Here is a 20,605-nt window from a genome sequence, read left to right on the forward strand (position 1 = left end):
TAGCTGAGAGTCAGCCTAAGACAACTGGGATGGAGCCTAGACCGGCCCATCACAGGCTTCCCAGCTGGGGCACAGAGAATTAGCTTGCTCAGGGTCCCAGATGGCAGCTACCAGAGGCGATGTACCACAGTCTCTGGCAAAAATGGAGCCAGGGTTGTCCCTTTCCTGCCTCCACACGCCCTTCTGAGCCCTGCCGCAGTAACCGGCCTCGTGTTCCTGCAGGTCCCTCCGTACCCAGAAGTGTTCCGGGACAGCCTGCACACCTACAAGTTAAATGAGCAAGATACAGATGTAAGAGCAGCTCTCCTGCTCCCTCTGTCCGCCCCAGCCCCTCCCACTGTCGTCCTCATCCTGGCGCGCCCCCACAGGCTCCTCCATCCATCTCTCTCCTCGCAGCTCTTCCTGCGTTTGATTCGTGTCCTCTCTCACTGCAAAGACCATATTCTGCCTGTTCCTCCTCATCCCTCTTCTTTTCTCATCCTTCCCACCGACCCCTGCCTCCCATGCTGGTGTTTCCCCACTGAGCTCGAGGTCCCTTGCCTCCAGCAGTGGGATCTGCCTATTGCAGGAACACAGACTTTGTTAGGAGGTCAGTGGTAGACCCTAGGTAACTGGAAAGAAGAACATGGCCATGACCCGCCCTCAGGGAGCTTCAGGATAGTGGCAGTAGATGGCAGCGTGTGATTCAGACGCTGAATGGCCCGATAAGTTCTGCGGGAGAGCGGGGCAGTGAGACCAGGTGGGCTGGTGCGTCAGGGACAAAACAGGTAGCGTGTGAGCTGGCCTTGAACTAAAAGGCTCAGAGGACAAGGTCTGGTTCAGTGGGAAGGAGCCACAGGGTATGTGAGGAGCAGTGTGAATGAAGGTGTGCATATAGGGACGCACAAGTCTTTCCAGACGTTTGACCTGCCCAGCCTCTTCCCTGTCACCACTGGCCTCGCCTGGGTAGCAGATCTGCCCAGCAGGCCAGGGAGAGGGTACAGAGACAAGGACCAGACCTCTGAGGGACCCCAGCATCAGCCATCCTAAGAGCCTGGAGGGAGGAGGGGAGAACAGGTTGTGTGCGACTGTGGAACCAGTTTATATTGTTCAGTGGTTTTCTGAGACTGTTGTTCGAACACCCTACCTACCCTTTGAGTCTGTACCTACCTAGGAGGCCTGGAAGGCCAAGCCACACTGTCTCCCAGCCCTCGTGAATTGGAAGCCCTAGGAATGCAAGAGCTTAATATTTGGCTTTCAGCCCTCCCTTCTCTCAAGCTGACTCACTTCCTCGGAGAACACGCTTGATCGTAGCCACGAGGCTGAGAGGGGATACTCAGAGGATAAATGCGCCTCCCAGTGGGTACTTGGGGAATCTCCCAAAACAAAGACCATCTTCCTGTTCCCAGGAGTGTCCAAAGTCAAGGTGAAAGGCCAGGGTTTCTCAGTAGGAAAGAGGAGGCGGTATCTAGAGGCCGGGCCTTGCCAACCCAAGTCTCAGGTCCCCATCCAACCATGTCCTTCACCCCTTCTCTCTCCCTTCCTGTCCCCACTTTCTCGGGACCCCAGAAGTTGCTGGGCAAATTGTGTGAGCAGAACAAGGTGGTGAGGGAGCAGGACCGGCTGGTGCAGCAGCTCCGAGCTGAGAAGGTGAGAGCGAAGGGGTGTCCTCGAGTGGGGGCCGATGGGGGGCTGGCGTGGGAAAGGTGTGGGCTGCCACCACCGTCCCGACTTGATGGACAGAGCTTCCGCTTCCTTGCACTTCTGTCCTGCCTTAACCAGACCCGCTGAAGCTCTCCTGGGGAGCACTGACTAGGCGGTGTGAAGACAACCTCCACTAACTTGCCGGGTTGCACCTATAGAGCTCAGGCCTATGCTGCCCACAGTCCCAAAGAGAAAAATCTCAGGGCTGTTCGTAGCTGCCCTCCCTGCCTTCCTCAGGAGAGCCTGGAAAGTGCCTTGATGGGGACACACCAGGAACTGGAGATGTTTGGAAGCCAGCCTGCCTACCCAGAGAAGCTGCTGCACAAGAAGGAGTCGCTGCAGAACCAGCTCATCAACATCCGGGTGGAGCTGTCTCAGGCAACGACGGTAACCCGAGTGCGGGGTCTGCACCCACCGCCAGAGCCTCCCTCCCAGGCAGTGCTCCCCTGGTCCCGGTTCTCCTCCCAGGGCCAGAGCTGGCCACTCCTCCAGGAGGAACGTAAACAAAGGCTTTAACACTGTCTTGTAAAGAGACAGACAGCCAGTTAGCCAGCCTGCTCCTTCCACAGTCTCCACAGACACTGGTGAATTTGCCACCAACTGTACCTGCCCCAGGATTTGTTGAGGATGGCGTGACCTTGGGGCTACTTCCTTCCTCGACTGCTCTAGTACCTTTGCTGCCCACCTCTGTCTTCTCACCTGAAGACCCGGGGCACCAGCAGCAAGCGATGCTGCTGTCCTGGTCATTTCCTGGTGGGCACAGGGTAAACCCTCCAGCACTGATGGCTTGGGTAGTAGCTCTAGTGGCAGCAGCAAAAGCTGCAGGGAAACATGGCCCAGAAAGAAGGGCCAATCTCCAGACAGCAAACACCTTCCCTGCACCTCTTTTCCTTCCGTCCTCTGCTTGCAGTTGCCCACTTTGGGAGAATAGGAGGGTGAGGGGAGTAATGTCCCTCTCTGGCCTATCCACATATCTGGAGAGGATGCCATTTTCTCTTTGTTTCAGTTTGCAGCAGGGTGGGCTGTGGCATCTCTTGTAAGGCTGGTGTTGGCTGTCATTAGAATGTCTCAGCCCTGTGCTATTTCCTCCTGGTCCTCTGTGCCCTCCTCCCAGACCTGCCACACATCAGACACCCTGGCCCAGGCCCAGGGGCAGGATAAGCAGGAATACTAGGCTTGGCGGCTGCTTTCTTAGTAAACCCTGTCCCCCCGCAGGCCTTGACGAACAGCACCATGGAGTATGAGAACCTCGAGTCGGAGGTCTCTGCCCTGCACGATGACCTCTGGGAGCAGCTCAACTTGGACATGCAGGTGAAGAGGGTCCTGGCCAGTAGGGGTTGGCATGTGCTTTGGGTCTCCCCTTTTCCTTTTGGCCATAAGAGACTAGAGTGGCTTCCTTTCTTGCATTAGAGATTTTAGACTTAAGATAAGGAGTTGGTTCTAAGACAAGGTTCAGGGCCACTTAAAGCAGACTCTAAATTTCAGGGTGAAGATAATGTAGGATTCTTCTTTAGTTCCATCAAGTCACAGGAGATGGAGTCAAGTAGAAGCATAGGAGTGTAAGTTAGACATCGGGTGTTTTATGACTGGAAGAATTTAACAGGCATATGAATATTCATACAAGATAAATATACATCTCTCTCATGACATCAGAAGAGTGGGCTGTATAGCAGCGATACTCTCAGACATTTTAAGATGCGAAGAAGATTTCCTTTCTGGGACTGGTTAGAAACACTGTCTGGAGGCAGCAGGCTAGGCACGCTGACCTTGGGACACCTTGCTCTTTGCCATGGTATTCTCTAGCTACAGGGCAAGCCCTGTTTCTCTGATGTAATTAAAACCCTGATTTCCCCAAGTTTCCTCCGGTTTCCCTGCTGGTAACAAAACTTAGCGCCCAACCTTGCCACCGGGTGAGTACGGTCAGGTGAAGGCCGTCCTGGTCTGTGGACCTAGATGTCACTGAGATGTCACTGTGGTCTGTGGGTGGATTTCAGGAGGTAGGGTAGTGTCGTGATCAAGAGCAGCAGCACTTGGGACAAACAGACCCAGATTCAGACGGTGGTCACACAGCTTACTAACAGATGGCCAAGCCTGAGTCCCTTTGTCCCTGAAGTGCGGACAGCTGCCACCCTTGCCTTAGAGAGTTGTGCAGCCAAAATGGGTTAGTGTCTGCAAAGCACGTAGCGCAGTGCCTGGTGTGGGGCTGCTAAACAGTGGTGGCTGTGATTTCCAAAGAGCGGGTGCTGTCACTGAATGTGAGTCCTGAGGATGTGGGCATCTGTTAGGTGTGGGTTTTACAAAAGATCTGGTTGGATATGAAGAAAACCAGCAAACTGGAAGCTCTCTCCCCTGGAAAGTAGGCTACCATGAAATGTCCACCTGAAGGGGCCTTCACTCCAAGACCACCCTGGTCTTCCCTGAGGGGATCTGAGGGGCAAATTCTCGCTGTCTTTTGGTTCTGAGTCGTCAGGTTTACCTAACGGGGCTCTCTACTGTGATGACCGAGTCCTCTCCTCTGACAATTCAGAACTCTGTTTTCTAGAGGCGGAGGCAGAGCCTGACCATGAGAAAGATGAATGTGCAAGGGGTGTGAGTGTGTGTGTGTGTGTGTGTGCGTGCTGGGGGTGTGTGTGTGCATTGGAGGGGTGTGTATATGTATGTGTGTTGGAGGTTATATGTGTGTTGGAGGTTGTGTGTGTGTGTGTGTGTGCTGGGGGTGTGTGTGTGCGCTGGAGGGGTGTGTATATGTGTGTGTGTTGGAGGTTATGTGTGTGTTGGAGGTTGTGTGTGTGTGCTGCCCAGGTGTGTGTGTGTTTACACGCGCTCTGCTGCTAGTTTAAAGGATGCGACGCTCCTCAGCAGCCCCTTCCTTTGACCTGCTGTGTGCCTGTTTCAGAACGAGGTGCTCAACCGGCAAATACAGAAGGAGATCTGGAGGATCCAGGATGTGATGGAGGGGCTCAGGAAGAACAACCCCTCCCGGGGCACAGACACGGCCAAGCACAGAGGTGGGTGCCGCCTCCACCAGCCTTCGGGCTTCTGGCTCCACCCGAAACACTCCAGTGGGCAGGCCTCCATCCCACACTGGCCAGCTCACACTTCAGGCCCTCACACTGTGCTCAGAACCAGCCAGGGCCTTCTCAAGTCTCCCCCTGGGCCCTGGGATGGTAGGTGAGACTCCCTTATCTGCAACCCCCCTATCCCGAAATAGACCAGATTTACCACTCAGAGATGCTGTTGACCCTGATACCCTAGAAAAGGTCAAAGAGCACCTGGGCATCCCCGGACCCTTGGTAGTCTGAGACCTCTACCTTAGTGTCTTCCTTCAGCCTTGGGACCCTGGGCAACAGTGTCTTTCCACCTTGGTCCCCTGTGCAGCACACCTCCCCAGCCTCTGACCCAGCCCATACATGAATTCCCTTTGGCAGCCCCAGGTGGTCCTGCGACACTAACTCCTCCCTCCCTGTCCTTGGATCCACCTCTTCCTGGTCCACCTGGGGAGTCTGTCCATATTCCAGGCCACACCCCTGCCCCCTTCCTCATCTTTCTCCTCTTGTTTTCCCCAAGTAGGACTTGGCACCTCGGCCACCTACAGCTCCAACAGCCCTGCCAGCCCGCTCAGCTCTGCCAGCCTCACTAGCCCCCTGAGCCCGTTTTCCCTGGTGTCTGGCTCCCAGGGGTCCCCCACCAAGTCTGGGTCCAATGAGGTAAGCTGACAAGATGGAGTAGACGGTAGCTGGGGGAGGGAGGACCAGGTCCTCATTTGCCTGAAAGGACACCAATTCTATGCCCCAGGGGCTCTGGTCCTAGTCTTTGGCGTTCTGTCTCAGGTAGTCGTTCTCACATCTAGTGTGTGAACTGCCCTCCAGACTGCTCCGTGACTTGCTTTCATCTTCCCCTGCCACCTCTAGCTTCCTCCAGGGAAGCCTCTTCCAGAGCACCAGGCTTGGCAGCAAAGATACCAAACACTTTTTTAGGATTTAAATCCAGGGTTGTTCCAAAGGGTGAGAGGGTTGAGAGCTGGCGTAGGGAACAGTTTCCTGGTCAGTCAGTCAGCAGGCATTTACTGAGACTCTCCTGTGGGAGAGGTATGGTAGGGGTCCTCTCAGAAAGACACCCACGCATGCCCAAGGCCTCCACTCAGGGAGCCCAGTGTCCGGTGGGGACAGAGACTGATATATAGTCAACAACCAGCCTCAGGAACATGGCACCGTGTGTCTCAATACTGAGCCATGTGGTTTAGACCATAAATGCTCTGATGCTCCAAAGAGAGGGTGGAACTTGAACTGGGCCCTGAAGCATTGGGACAGGTAACAAAACAAGCCATTGTGGGCAGGGGATTTGCTGGAAGTGCAGGTACAGGGGTGGGGAGGGGTCCAGTGTGATGGTGAGGCAATGAGGAGAGAGCTTCGGAGACGAACTAGGGAGTGATGGGAAGGGGTGGGCAGGGGAGTTGCTGGAAGTGCAGGTACAGGGGTGGGGAGGGGTCCAGTGTGATGGTGAGGCAATGAGGAGAGAGCTTCGGAGACGAACTAGGCAGTGATGGGAAGGGGTGCACAGTGGAGGAGAGCCTGGAGGGTCAGGCAGAGTCAGCTCTGCAGCCGGAGCTCTCCATCCAGGCCACAGGTAGGAGTTTGAGGTCCAGGGCCCCCAGGTCTCAGTGACGCCGTCTGCCTCTGCTAACGCTCTTCTCTCCTACTCTCACAGTGGCTGCTCTTGCTCCTCCTAATGCTCTGGCTTCTCTCTGCCTCAGGAGCCCGGCCCACCACGGCCCCCCCTCCCCAAAGCCTACGTCCCCCTGGAGTCTCCTCCCACCGTGCCTCCACTCCCTAGCGAGAGCCACTTCTGGCCATACCCCAACTCCCCTTCCTGGCACTGCAGTGGCGAGACAGCCAGGGGTCAGGTACCCACACCCTTGGGTCCTGGAGGGCAGGGGTGGAGGGGATGGGACAAAAGGCCAGACAAAGGCGCAAGGCTGGACACTGAGTCATTTCCCTATTCCAGTATTAATTTTCCCACACCTGAACTTCTGATGGCCTCTGTCTGGTCAGACTCTGGAATAAGGAAAGGGATAGTTGAGATATTCACACATGGCTTCTTTCCTGTGTTTGCTTTCTGTGGACAATGGGGAAACGAGTCACTGCCCTACCCTGTTCCCAGGCTCCTGGGTGGCCCCCCCTGGGTGGTGGAATGACCCACTCCCTACCAGCATGACCATATGATGGGAATTGAGGGACTCCCGACACATACTGGTGCCATTCCAACTTCCTGCTCTTGTCCAACCCAGACCCTAATCTTCCCATGCTCTCTCTGCCTCTGCCTTGCCTGTGTCCTCTCTGAGTCCAACAGCCCCTGGGATGTAAAGGTACAGGCCCCTTTCTCCCCTGTTCTGGCCCTTTCTCTTGCCTGGATCCCTAGTGAAGATCCAGGACAGGTGTGCAATTAGGCTTGGAAGAGGTTGCACGGTGAGTAGACAGAGTCCTGTGCCTAAAACTGGGAAAATCATATTCTCATCTCAGCTACTGGGATGTGCATAAGCCGGAGGGTCTGCCCAGCGAGGCGGGCAGAGCAGGTAACAACACCTCTGCTTTCCAGATGAGGGGAGGTGGTAGGACTTACTCATGCTTGCTAGCTGGGCTAGAGTGGAGGTTTCTGACCTCTGGCTAGGCTTCCTTCTCTGTATTCCTCACCGAGATTTATACTTCACTGCACAATGGGAGGAGATGGTGCAGATGATGGCTGAAGTCCCTCCTAGTCTCACAGTTCTGTGAGCCACAAGCTAAATGCCCCTCTCCTGCCCCCAGAATCCTAGTACCAAAGCTCACCTGCTTCTTTTGCTCACGTCTTGGGTGGGATCCTGACAGAATCCTCAGAGACCCTTGGCCTTGTCGCCCCTTCCTCTCTGGTTCACAGAAAATCCATGCTTCTTGGTGCTTTGCCAGGGGGACTGGTCAGGTTGAGGGGACTCCTGGAGGTTTGTGCCCTCATTCCCTGAGAGTACCTTGCACTGCCAGCCTAATGCCTCCTTGCCTACTTCATAATTGGCACACATAGAGTACCCCAGTCCCATGTTTTCAAGGGTTTGCATTCCAGCCATTGCTAAACAAAGAAAGATCACTAGGAGCCTGATTCCTGACAGTCACTCTAGCATTAAACATCTTCTCATCTTTTCTTCCCAGCCCAAGGCAAGCTATGAGCTAAGCAAGAAAGAGCCCCACCAGACATCACCCCTGGACACCTCTAGAGACATCAGCCTTGTGTCTACCAGGCAAGAGGCGGAGGCAGAGAAGCAGACAGCTCTCAACAAAGGTACTTCCTGCCCCACCTTCCCCTGGAAGTAAGGCTCAGGGTCAGAGGGGGCCCAGAGAGGTGCTCACTCATTCCCAAAGGTATTACTTACCTTCCTGGGCTTTCCACCTCCATGGTGGGTGAGACTGAGGCTCTGAGGACCAGGTTCCTGTCTGTCTCCATGAGGCCCACTGGCTCCTCTGTCTCCCTGCAGTTGGCATTGTGCCCCCACGGACAAAGTCACCTACTGATGAAGAGGTGACCCCATCAAGGGTGGTGAGGAGGAATGCTAATGGGCTTACCAATGGACTCTCTGCCCGGGTAAGTACATGCACAAGTTCTCTGGGAGCCCAGGTGAGTCCAGGGCCCTCTGTGCGTCCACCCGTCTGCCACCACTGTTTAAGGATACCAAGGCTGGAGGAGGAAGGGGGCAGCAGCCCTGCCAGGGGTCTTCTTCAGGGAGACGTGTCAAGGGACAAGGAATATGAGCACAACAAAGATAAAAGTGTTTTACAAAATTATTATGCTGTGCCAGGGATGAAATCCACATGCAGCAAGCGCCAGTGGTCGGAGTCCAGTGTGCTGGCTCAGCAGTGTATTAGCATCTTGGGACGGCTAGGAAATGCACAAAATTCCACATACCTGGTAGCTTGAAACAGCAGAAGTGTATTGTCTCACAGTTGTGGAGGCCGGATGTCTGCAGCCAAGGTGTGGGCAGGGTTGGCTCCTTCTGGGGCTGTGAGGGAGCACCCACTCCACGCCTCTCTCCTGGTGTGTGGTCACTGCTGGCAGTCCTGGGCATTCTGTGGCCTGGAGACACATCGCTCCAGTTTCTACCTTCACCTTCACATCACCTATTCCATGTGTCTTCTTGTCTCCCAGTAAGGACATCATTACTGGTTTTAGGGTCCACCCTGATTCAGGATGATCCCATCTTGAGATTCTTAACTTAATTATACCTGCAAAGACCTATTCCATGTGTCCTCTTGTCTCCCGTAAGGACATCATTACTGGTTTTAGGGTCTACCCTGATTCAGGATGATCCCATCTTGAGATTCTTAACTTAATTATACCTGCAAAGACTTGTTTCCAAATAAGGTCACAATCACAGGTACAAAGGGTCAGGACTTGGACGTATCTTATGGGGACCACTCTTCAATATACTGTAGGCAAGCTTCCCAGAGAAGGAAAATTTTAAGGGATCAGGGCATATGGAAAAGCTGGGTGGAGGATGCAGTGTCTGTCTGAGTGCCGTCTCCCGCTGCAGCAGGAGCGCCCCAAGAGTGCTGTGTTCCCGGGCGAGGGCAAGGTCAAAATGAGCGTGGAGGAGCAGATCGACCGCATGCGGCGGCACCAGAGCGGCTCCATGAAGGAGAAGAGGAGGAGCCTGCAGCTTCCAGCCAGTCCGGCCCCAGACCCCAGCCCCCGCCCAGCCTACAAAGTAGTAAGTCCTCCCAGGTACCCACAGGGGTGGCCTGACATCTGTCAACACTGCCCACTCCTGGGTGTGGTCAGCCTGGGCTCGAGTGGTTGGGGGTAGACTGAGTCTTAGGGGGCACAGCAGGGGAGGACCCCGGCTGGGCATCTGGGAGGACTGAGGAGGCTCCTCCCCACTAGGCAGAAGAGATCCTGTAACAAGTGTTTATTGTTTTTAAAGAAAAATAACTCACAAAAAGGAATTACTTCATTGTTTTCGTTGAAACAAATAATACGGCATTCAGTTAACAGAGGATAGGATGAAATTCACCACCCAGAAGTAGCCATTACTTATCAAGTGATGAGATCGTCACTTGCCAGTACATCGCTAGAGCACTTTCTATGTGCTTAGTCAGCACGGGGCTGAATATACCGAAGATCATCGTCTGCTGGGCACTGCGTGGCACAGTACAACTTGCAAACCCCTTTCATGTCATCTTGTTTAGTCCTTCCGAGAACGCTGAGTTAGGAATTATCGGTATTGTCGTGATAGAAAAACAAAGGCACAAGAAATGAAGGGAGTCCTGAGCCACACAGCCGTCAAGAGTGCAGAGCTGGGAGGAGCTCAAGGCGTCTGCCTACTATTCCTTCCTACTAAAGATATGAAATATGAAAAATTTATGACTTATAAGTCCTGCCCTCAAACAGTTTACATTCTAGTCAGTCGATTGGAGCTTCTATAATATGAAATGATTGGAGATGAATGCAAGATACACTAAATCAACTGCCCAAAATCTATGTCACAGGAGGTGAACAAAGGGCACAGCGGGACAGGGCGTGACAGTATTGATCAGAGATACTGAAAACATTTTACCTCCAGCCCGTGCAGGTGGGCAGGCTTTGGACAAGCAGTTGGAAAGCATAGCTCTGCAGTGGGGTGGCAGCCAGATGGGGCATGCTGGATAGGGACAGTGAGGCCACAGCAGGGTTAGGACTCTGTGGAGGCACGGGTAGCAGCAGAGGTGCCCACGTCCCCTAGGTGCGTCGTCACCGCAGCATCCACGAAGTAGACATTTCCAACCTGGAGGCAGCCCTGCGGGCAGAGGAGCCTGGTGGGCAGGCCTACGAAACGCCGAGGGAGGAAATTGCCCGGCTTCGCAAGATGGAGCTGGAGCCCCAGCACTATGATGTGGACATCAATAAGGAGGTGAGCGGAGTCCAGGGGGCCGACAGGGGTAGAAGCCCTAGGAGGGATGGAGGTGATGACCTTGGTCCTCCCACAGCTCTCCACTCCAGACAAAGTCCTTATCCCTGAGCGGTACATTGACCTGGAGCCTGATACTCCCCTGAGCCCCGAGGAGTTGAAGGAGAAGCAGAAGAAGGTGGAGAGGATCAAGACACTCATTGCCAAGTCCAGGTAACAGGTCTGGGTGAACCTCCATTTCTTCTGCCCACCTGGCACCTAGGACACCTGGGGCACTAGTGCCACTGACTCCAGCACTCTGAACCATGTTGTTGGGGACCCTGAGCCTCTCCAGAGTGGAGCGACTGCAGGCAGTGGCTCAGGGTGGCAAACTGGGCCCAGCCCTGTGGCCGGAGCCAGGAGGCTGCCATTGGGTGCCCAAAGGACTGCTGAGCTCATGCACATGTTCTCATCAGGGCAAACTGATAGCCTGCCCTCTGGTGCCTTTTCTCTCCTTCAAGGCAGCCCTAAATGTTCACTTGAAGCTTCTAATTCATTTTAAAATATTGTGGGTAGGGGTCCCAACATGTGCTTTGCCAGGTCCCACTCACCCCAGTGGACAGCCTTGTTGAGGACCAGAGCCTGCACATGCCCTTGGCCCCCCCCCCCCGCCCACCTCAGTCCACAGGTTTCCCCCACAAGCCAATTCGACCATCCTGTCCCCCCACCATGTCTGTGTGTCTGTGCCTCTTTAGTATGCAGAACGTGGTGCCTGTCGGCGAGGGGGACCTTGTGGACGCACCCCAGGACTCAGAGAGCCAGCTGCAGGAGCAGGAGAAGCGGATTGAAATCTCCTGTGCCCTGGCGACCGAGGCCTCCCGCAGGGGCCGCATGCTGTCTGGTGAGAGGGGCTGGGCCTCGCTCCGCCAGGGAGAACGGCCGACCACGTGTAGGGGAGGAGGCATGGCGCAATGAGGGGTGAGGGATAGAGAGGAGTAGGGCAAGGGAAAGGCCCCTCAAGGGCAAGATGAGCATTTGTTGAGCAGCCGGTACTGTGCCAGTCTCAGGGTGCACAAGAGCCAGTTGCTGATGTGCAGGAGCTCAGAGCCTTGATGAGCCTCCTTGCCCCTGTAGAGAAGAATGGCCAAGGCTCTGCAGGGAAGGCCATGCAGGAGGCCATTCTACATGGACAGGTTGGGAAGTGCACACAGCAAGAGGGGATAATTGTCTTGATTGGGAAAGATAAAAGTGTTTACCAGCTGGAGGGTGAGGGCCAGGTATCCGAGGCTATCCTCTCGCTTCCTGTTCTTGCTGCATTCAGAGAAGAAGAATAAGAGAAGATGGTGCAGGTAACCAAGGAGCCGAGAGTGATACAATCACCACTCTGGCTTCTGACCCCAACCCACTTTTCTGCTAAGAAAAGGTGTGTCTGATGAACTCACCTCACACTGCAAAGGTGCAAAGGGCAGCAGGTCCCAAGTGGATACCAGGAGGTTAAAGTCAACAGGATTATAACCTCTGCTCAGCCTGAAACATCGCCCGGAATAGATGAGTGTGGAATTGGCAAGAAAGAAATGAATGAAGACGTGAAGAATTAAAGAGATTCTGTATAAATGGGAGCGTGCAAGGTAGAGGAAAAGCAGTGGTTAAGTTGGGAAGACTGGGAGACAAAATATTTCCTCCCCCTCAGACAAGGTGATGAGGATAGAGAGGGAGAGTAAAGGCTGTGGAGACCAGTGAAGAGGGATGCCCTGGAAAGATGCCAGGTTTGATGACTTTGATCGAGGAAGCAGAGACGGGGTGCTGGCCACAGGGACGGCAGCCTGGGTGAGAGGCAGCACACAGGTGAGGACTGTGGCCAGGAGCTCAGTGGAGGGGATGGCGTTTCCTGTTGGCGATTAAGAGGGTTTGAGTTCTGGCTCTCTGAGGCTCCAGTTCCTCATCTGTAAAATTCAAATCAGAATACCTGTGTGCGGGCGTGAGGAACCGACACAATGTGTGCTGAGCACCCAGGCACTCGGTAAGTGCTCGACACTGCCTGCCAGCCAGCCGTTTTAGTGCTGGTGTTGGCCGTGGTGGAGGTACTAGTTGAAAACAATAGCTGAAGTAGAAATAGGAACCGTTTGTGGGGGTTTTTCTAGCTGTTTTAGATATGGATGTTTTCTGAAACCAGAGGGTTTTAGGCTACAAGAAGGGGCTTTAAGTAAGCCTTAAGGAAGAGGCTACTGGCACTGAAGAGTATAATTAACATTAGATGGGTGGCGAGGGAAAGCCCCTAGGGATATTTCAGAGAGGCTCTCGGGGGCTGGAGTGGCTGGCAAGAGAAGGGTGGGCTTCAGCAAACCCCATCCTGTAACCAAAAGGCAGCAGAAACAGTCTGGTTGTGAGAAAGCCTCTGTTAAACCTCCCTGTAGTTTAGCTGTAAAATGAACTTGAACTCTCCGAAGATCAAATTCCACATGCTCTGGGCAAGAGGAAACTTCCTGTCCCTAGGGTTAGAGCCTGCCACACTGTTTTCAGTACTTTCCCTGCACCTGCCGCAGCCCTGGCTCTCTCTGCTGCAGCTCCAGCCAAAGGCTCCACATAAACAGCACCTCGCTGGCCCGCCAGAGTGCCCTCCGTGCACTCCGGCCTACCTATCAGGGCTGTACACTGAGAGCAAATGGCCACCTGCTTCTGCCAAAACCCCAACTATTTAAAAAATGGCTGTGGCAGGGCCAGAACTCAGACTTAGCCCACTGTCCCCACCACCCATGGTCTGTGGCCCAGATTCCCAAGCTGCAGATCTGCCAGGCACAGTGAGGACTGTTCCTGGACACACAAAGTGCGGCCTGTATGTCCATGCTGGGGACCTGTGTGCGCGGGGGTGCTGCGCAGAGGTGGTGAGGACAGTACAGCAGACACAGGTGGTAGAGTCAGCGCCCGAATGTGGGTGTGGGGCATGGGTGGTGTGTTCAGTGATGGCTGTTGCTGCATTTGGTTGTAACATCCGGTGTGTGCAGACTCAAGTACGTAGTATATGGGAAGATGTGGCAGTTTTCAGTTTGTATACATGGCATGAGATCATGTGCAGTGTCTGTATCGGTAATGTTTATAGATATACATGTATTTGTGTGTATTCAAGTGTGTGGTGTGTGAGAGAGGGAATATTTGAGTACAACTATAAAAGAATGTATGTATGTTTGTCTGTGTGTGCGAAATGCCGACAGGTTGTGTGGAGACCCGTTATTTATGAGTACAGGTGGTATTTGGTAAGCTGTTGGAGTGTAGTACATGCGTGTATGGGGACACAGTGCAAGGGTGGAGGCAGCCCTTATGAATGCACATGTTCATGTGTGATTGGTTTTGTTTGCAGTATGGGGATGATATAAACATGTATATGTTGTGCACAGTATGTCTACATTGCAATGTTTGTGAACATCTAAATGTGCATGCAGTCTGGGGGAGAGCACCGTCTCATGAATGTGAGTACACGTGCCTGTGTGTGCAGATGTGCAGTAGTACTTGTGAACACGATTATAACATCACCTCTGGCCAGTGCATACCTGCTGAGTATATGAATTTTAATTATTTCAACGGATGTATTTCTAACATATATTTAGTATTTCTCTGCCCTCTTAAAAAGATTATATTTAACATAATTAATCTTTCTTGCTCTTGCTCCTTTGGTATCATTATAGATATCCTTATTTTGTTGACCTCTGTCAAAGGGATGCCCTTAGGGGCTATAATGGGTTCAGGTCTATTTGTTGCTATGTTAAAGGGGCCCAAACTGTTACATTTTTAAAGTTATTATGTCTACTCTTTACAAAGATTTTCTCTCTTCAGTTGTGCCTTCTTATGAATGTCAGTGGGCCTCTCAATTCCTTTTCTCTTCTAATTCTTGTTTTTACTCTCCCATGGGCTAGAAACCCAGACAGTCAACACCTATTAGAATTATGTATGAATAAGGGTAACTGGACTCCAAGCAACACTTCTGAGTAAATGATAAGAGCTTTATTGCTTATACATTATAACTTCTCTTTGGCTTCCTTGAAGAAGTCCTTGCTTAGCTTTTTTGGTTTTTGCCTGTTCTAGAAGCTGAGGTTTCCAGATAACTAACCACCATGATACAGACATGCCCAGGAATGTGTGTTTCAAAAGCATTTGTGAATGTATTTGAAGTTCTATATGCTGGGCCATGTGGGAGTGTGCATGTGTGCACACGCTTGCGCACGCACACACGTATCTGACTTGTGGCAATAAGTAAAGACGCAGTGTTGCTGCATCCCAGGCACAGTCTGCATTGTGTGTGGGCCGATGGCTCCTTGCTCGTGAGAGAGCTCCGTGTCTTTGGTACATATGTGGGTGTGTGCATATATGTGACGGGCGGGGCCCTGGCCCCTTCTCTTACACAGAAGGCAGGGAAGGTGATGAGGTCCAAGGCAGGGTGGGGGGCAAGGGAGCAGAAAGTTTAATGGCAGGATCTCCCTTTTGGAGTAAACATGTGTGACCCTGGATGAGGTCTGGTTCTTCTCTGAGCCCAAGTGAGGACATTTTCTCTGCCCCACGCCTGCCTCACAGCTGGGCCCAGACTGCATAGAGCTGGTCCCTAACAATATGACACGGTCTCATTGTTCTCAACGTGGAATAATAATGATAATAGAGTAAAATCTCATTAATTCAAGGTCACCACTTGAAGCCTTGTACTGATTCGTTGAGGGGCGGATGGAAGTTTGCCCCCACTGGATTGGAGTTGCAGGCCTGAGTGACAGCAGGCACAAGAGTCCGTCTAAGATAACAGAACTTGCTTCCAGCCTCTCAGAAGCCTCTGTTGAATGGAGTTGATTAACATGATCACTTCACTTCAATCCATTCATAAAGGGGAGCCTGATAATTTGGATTAGTGTGATTTTACTGCACTATTAATCATTATCATAGTGATATCACTGTAGATAAGTGCCATCCCCCATTCTATCTGCCCAATGGTGGAGAGGTATGCAAGCCTCCCCATTGTCCAGATGGAGGGGAGCTTAGGCCCAGAGAGGCCAGGCCTCGCCCACAGCCACGGTCACGCTGGTTCTCGGCAGAGCCTGGATCGGCCAGGTCTCCGTGAAGTCCCGTGCTGCCCTCCATGGCACCCGGCACAGGCCAGCGCTGCCTCAGCTTGAGCCAGTGCCGGGTCAGTGCTTTGCTCTCCGCTTGCCTCCTGCCCTGCTCCCTGCCCACCGGAGCAGGGTCCGGCCTGCTCACTCCCCCCACCCCGCCGACCCCGATTCACTTCCCTGTTCATTTCTGTTTCCAGTGCAATGTGCCACCCCAAGCCCTCCCACCTCCCCTGCTTCCCCGACTTCACCAGCCAACCCCCTGTCGTCTGAATCCCCACGGGGCACCGACAGCAGCCATACCATGCAGGTCTGAGCTCTGATGTAAGCACTTTTCTACTGTATTTCATCCACCCCAGGGAGTGGGACCCCTGCCCTCACCCCCATCGAGCCATCTGCACACCTCATTCCGGCATTGCTTCTCCCCTCAGCCCCAGTGTCCATGCTGCTCCTGCCCCTCTTCCCTCTGCTTGTGCCCAGTGTCCCCATGTAGTGCTGGACTAGGGCCGCTGGCACGGCTGCTTCTTGGACCCTGTAATGCCTACGGGCTTTGCTGCTCCGGAAGAAGACAAGAAACAGAGCTGAGGCCTCCCTTGTCCACTGCTGGGAGGGCACTTCCCTGACACCCCTCCCGAGTGGCTCCTGGCGGCCAATAAGCCTCCCATCTGTAGGGATAAACAGCAGCCCTGCCTCAGAAGCACTCAGAAGCTGTTTCTCCCATATCTTATTTCTCCCAGATCACTCCCAGATCTTAGTGTAACTTAAAATAACATCAGAATCAATAGCCAAAGGCAAGTGGAGAAGCACATTGACTACTTCTTCTCCCTCAGGGGTGGGGAAGGGGGCGGGTTTCTCCCAGGCAAGCTGTCTGTGGTCTGCTCTGTGTGGCACCCTCTCACCCGGTTTCTCTCTTCTTCAGCGCAAGCCCTGGCTGAGGCCAACGCTGTGAAGCTCCACAGAGCCACCTTCTGAAGCCCTCTGCCTGCCGAGCCCCGCCCGCCCTGGCCCTAGCCTGGGGCTCCCATGGAAAACTGCAGGGGCCAGGCTGGGGGCAGGGGTGCTGCCCAGGGGAGCGAGAGGAACGTCCGGTACTTCAGTGTCCACACGCCCACCAACCAGGCCCTGAAGCCCTCACCACTCAGATAGAGGTCCTCAGCCAGGGCCTGAAATGGTGGGGTGGGGAGCATCGTGTCTGATGCCCAAGTCACAGGGAACCTAGGCCTGACTCTGGTTCTCTGGGGTTGTGATGGCCCTACTGGAACATTCCTGGATGGAGAAGACACCCTGGTGGGGAAGATGCTCTGGGCTACCTTAGGTTAGGACTAGAATTGAAGAAAAGATGGACACTGCTTCTTCTGGCTCTTCTTGACACGAAGGACCTCAGCTGCTATCATCCTCTTTCCCCATCAAGCCCACCCTACTGTCCCAGCTGTACCCGGGGCTTTGACACATCTCTGCTGTGGGTGCTCCTTTGTGGTCCAGTGGAGACTAGCCACGCCGCTTGAGCCAAAGACCAGGTGACGAGAGATGGGGAGTGGCTGCTTGGTTCCCAGAGGCGAGGGTGCGGGCTGTGATAGAGCAGCAGGTCTGTGCAGTGTCTGCGGGAGGTTGAGAAGGGAGAGAGGGGGAGGCCCTAGGAAAGGAGGGAAGAAAGCAGCAGGACTCACTCACAAGTAGGAGGACAGAGACATGGAAAGGGGGATGGGAATGTTTTCCTGACGTGAGCTTAGCTTGGTGCCAAGTACAGCTCCAGACCGTTAGCTCAGTGCTTCCCACCTCGTCTCCAGGCTCAACGGGCCTGCCAACCCAATGACCCCAAGGCCTCACCAGCAAGCTCATGGTGGCCTTCAGCTGAAGTGCTTGGCATGGACATATGGTAGGGAGCGAGGGGCTGGATAGGACAGTCTGGGGCACAGATGGCCCTTTGTAGGTCTGGATCTGGTGTCTGCCTTCCCTACTGGGCTCAGGGACAGAGAGGAGGACCTGTCTTATGCAGGATGTGGTCAGCCTTGGGGCCTTTCCTAACCGTTTCCTTGTCCCCTTACCCTTTAGAATGTGTGGTGGGGAAGCTTAGAGTGTGCCCAGGAAGAGGAAATGCTACCTTAACCTGGGAAGCCAGATTCTAGGACCCTACCCCAATTTCAGGCATCCCAGATGAGGACCAGTTGGTTGTACAAAGGATTCCCTTCTAGGTTGGCTCTTTCAGGATCCACCTACCCAAGGAGGCCAGTGGGGGAGAGACAGAAGCAAGCTTATTCTTGTTCCACCCACTTTGAGATAAATGTAGCCAGAGAGGAAGGAGGGGGAGATGCAGCTGAGAAGCCTTGGCCCCTAGGCCTTCTCTTTGTCAGAGCTGCTGTCCTGAGACTCCAGCCTGACCTCCATTGGCCCCAAGAACAATGACTTTATCTTCCATCAATCCTCCAACTCCTTCATGGCTGGGACAGTTACTGGTTCAGAAGCAAGTAAAGATGACAGTTCATTCAACAAATATTTATTGAGTATCTTTTATGTACCAGGCACTGTTCTAGGTGCTTAGGGTAGTCTTCTGCTTCTGAGGGATTGCAGACTGGGGGAATTCCACTTGTCTTCACTTCTGTCCAGTTTTGGGCTACGTTTCCCATCTTTAGCACAGCTCGAGCACTCCACACTGTCCTGTGCTGTCTCTTCCAGACTGGCGGGTGGGGTTGGCACCTCGGTAACCCTCTTCCTCTTTCCCTACACCTTTCTCCATTCGCAAGACACAGATGTTTTTTTCAGGGCCTTCCATCCTTTCCCCTTCTGTCTATCCATTTTTTAAAGTGATATTTTAAGAAATACATGTAAAATACCAAGGATTAATGTCTGCACATCTTGTCACATCTTTCTTACCTCTTATTTCATAAAGCTGGCCCTTTATGTTGCTTTACATGCCTTAATATATGTTTTATGAAGATTATACATATTATAGATGTATACGTAATATATATTTGTTTGGATGTCTGATCCTTTCCTAGAGCTCCTGCCCAGGCCCACGTTCTTTTTTGTTACTTTCCATACCATTCCTAGCATATTGCAGCTGTAACCCATGCCTTTTGATCCAAAGAAGGGAAGAGAAAGACTTATTTTAAGACATATCTATTTAATGCTTTTATTATAAAAGCAGATCTGTTTTCAAATGTGCAATGTCTGAATGGAATTGGCGAGCAATGTGAGGCCACAAGTGGCTGCCTCTAGGTCCGACCCTTCGCCCTTCCCTCTCCCCTGCAGCTCCCTTCCTCCCATTCCCCAGGCTGCAGAGGGCTGGTCCCCAGACTCACCTGGAGAGCATCTTACCGGGGCAGGACGTTCTCTTAGAAGTCCTGCTCTAAGGATTTGATTACACTGTCAATTCTGGATGACCCTCGAGGGTTATCGGATATGAATCCTATGGAAGAAAATGTTTACAGCGTGTGCACAAAAGTACACCCATGCAGGCACCTCCCCTCGGATGTACTCCTGGACCACCTCCCTCCATCACCGTGCTGGAAAGGGCAGACGGTTTTGATGGCAGCTTGTACCAGGCAGTGCCATGGATGTCTGTCTGTTCCTTGATGGACCCAGGATATGGTGCAAAGGCCAAAGGGAATGGTTTGGGATGCCTGGTCCTTCCGCGCAGAGGTGTTCAAGTTCCTTGGACTTCTCACACTCTTTTTTTTTACTTGACCTATCTCTGGGTCACTTCTATGGCATATGTTTCCCTCTGTGACCTTTCCTCTGGGGACTGTTGTTAAGGGCCTGGAACCTTGGTCTGGCATCCAGACTGCAAAGTCAGCTTCTGGGCTGAGGAGGGTTCCACGGACAATGTAGCATCTCAGCCTTGCCCACAAACCCTAGGACTTTTCTCCAGCCGGCTGCCCCTGGGGTGCCAAACCAAGCCAGCTAAGCCTTCCAAACTGCTTATCGACTGTCAAAGTGTGCAAGGGGCTCTTGCTTTGTATGGATTTGGACAGGATGGAGGCCTTTTGTCCAGAGGTGGAATCCAGGGGGCTGAATCCTAGCTCCTGGCTAGCACTGCAAACCTGACCTCCCAACTTTGACACTTATTGGCTCCTGTCCCCAGCCTAGAGAATCTTGCTATGAATGAATGGGGCCCGGGTGGAGGCCCAGGGCTGAGAATCCACCAGGCTACTAATCTAGAGCCTTCCCAATTAGCACATTTACCTCCCTGATCAATAACCAGAGGCTGCAATCAAATATTGCTACTGTCACTTTAAAGGTTTTCTGAGGTTGCAAGCTGTGCTCATTTGCTCTCTGCCTTGGTGAAAGGCATGTTCTTAGGGCAGGGCTGACTATAGCAAGAGGAAACCAATTCCTTTCCCCTTTAGGCACCCCCTACCTGGAAGCTCTTAAAACTAAGAAAAAATATAAAATACACATATATATATATATATATATATACATACATATATCTATTTATGCACATATTGGGGCCAATCTGATTTGCTAGTATTAGACAATACACCATACAAGGAAATGTATGATCTCAGTGTCTTGATTTAGTTTAAAAGTGACCTTAGAAGAGTTAAGGTTAGATAAACAGAGGGCATCTCCGTCAGGAGACGGAACAGCTATAGCAGCCCCTTAGCAACTTTCTAGCCAACAAGCCCACTCTCCTGGGGAGAGGGGCATCCTGACTAATAGGCTGGTGTTTGGGTCCCCTCTCAACGGCACCCTTTTTAGATATATGTACTGGAGAACCCTCCTGAGCTCTGCATTTGTATATTGCAACTTTGTATAAACCCAATACAGGAAATAAAATGGTTTGTACAAATGGTGTGTCTCTTGCACTGTGTCCATGTCTGCCTGTGGCTGGCCTCAGGGTTCATGGCAATTTATGGGGGTTCTGGGGCCAGGCCTTCTCTAAGAGCAGAGGCAGGTTCAGAGCCTCGGTCCTACACACACACACACACACACACACACACACACACCC

At 52.8% G+C, this 20,605-nt stretch overlaps 1 protein-coding gene across 15 annotated transcripts in view; it reads left to right on the forward strand.

Moving 5' to 3' along the window:
- The window catches only part of PLEKHA6 (pleckstrin homology domain containing A6), a 145,642-nt gene extending 125,194 nt beyond the window's left edge, over positions 1-20,448 (forward strand). For 6 of the 15 annotated variants that reach the window (XM_066261617.1, XM_066261615.1, XM_066261624.1 and 3 more), the window contains 15 exons: positions 223-291; positions 1,549-1,629; positions 1,921-2,070; positions 2,899-2,994; positions 4,580-4,691; positions 5,254-5,390; positions 6,437-6,586; positions 7,863-7,992; positions 8,186-8,292; positions 9,239-9,415; positions 10,427-10,594; positions 10,671-10,804; positions 11,326-11,471; positions 15,855-15,964; positions 16,574-20,448. In XM_066261617.1, the coding sequence (XP_066117714.1) occupies positions 223-291; positions 1,549-1,629; positions 1,921-2,070; positions 2,899-2,994; positions 4,580-4,691; positions 5,254-5,390; positions 6,437-6,586; positions 7,863-7,992; positions 8,186-8,292; positions 9,239-9,415; positions 10,427-10,594; positions 10,671-10,804; positions 11,326-11,471; positions 15,855-15,964; positions 16,574-16,603 (1,797 nt within the window). In that variant the 3' untranslated portion in view covers positions 16,604-20,448. Of the gene's footprint in view, positions 1-222; positions 292-1,548; positions 1,630-1,920; positions 2,071-2,898; positions 2,995-4,579; positions 4,692-5,253; positions 5,391-6,436; positions 6,587-7,862; positions 7,993-8,185; positions 8,293-9,238; positions 9,416-10,426; positions 10,595-10,670; positions 10,805-11,325; positions 11,472-15,854; positions 15,979-16,573 lie in introns of all 15 variants that reach the window. The other 9 variants (XM_066261614.1, XM_066261626.1, XM_066261627.1 and 6 more) reach the window with 5 other exon arrangements.
- The last annotated feature ends 157 nt before the right edge of the window (positions 20,449-20,605 follow it).

Source organism: Saccopteryx bilineata, chromosome 2 (genome assembly GCF_036850765.1).
Source record: "Saccopteryx bilineata isolate mSacBil1 chromosome 2, mSacBil1_pri_phased_curated, whole genome shotgun sequence".
Taxonomy (NCBI): Eukaryota; Metazoa; Chordata; class Mammalia; order Chiroptera; family Emballonuridae; genus Saccopteryx; species Saccopteryx bilineata.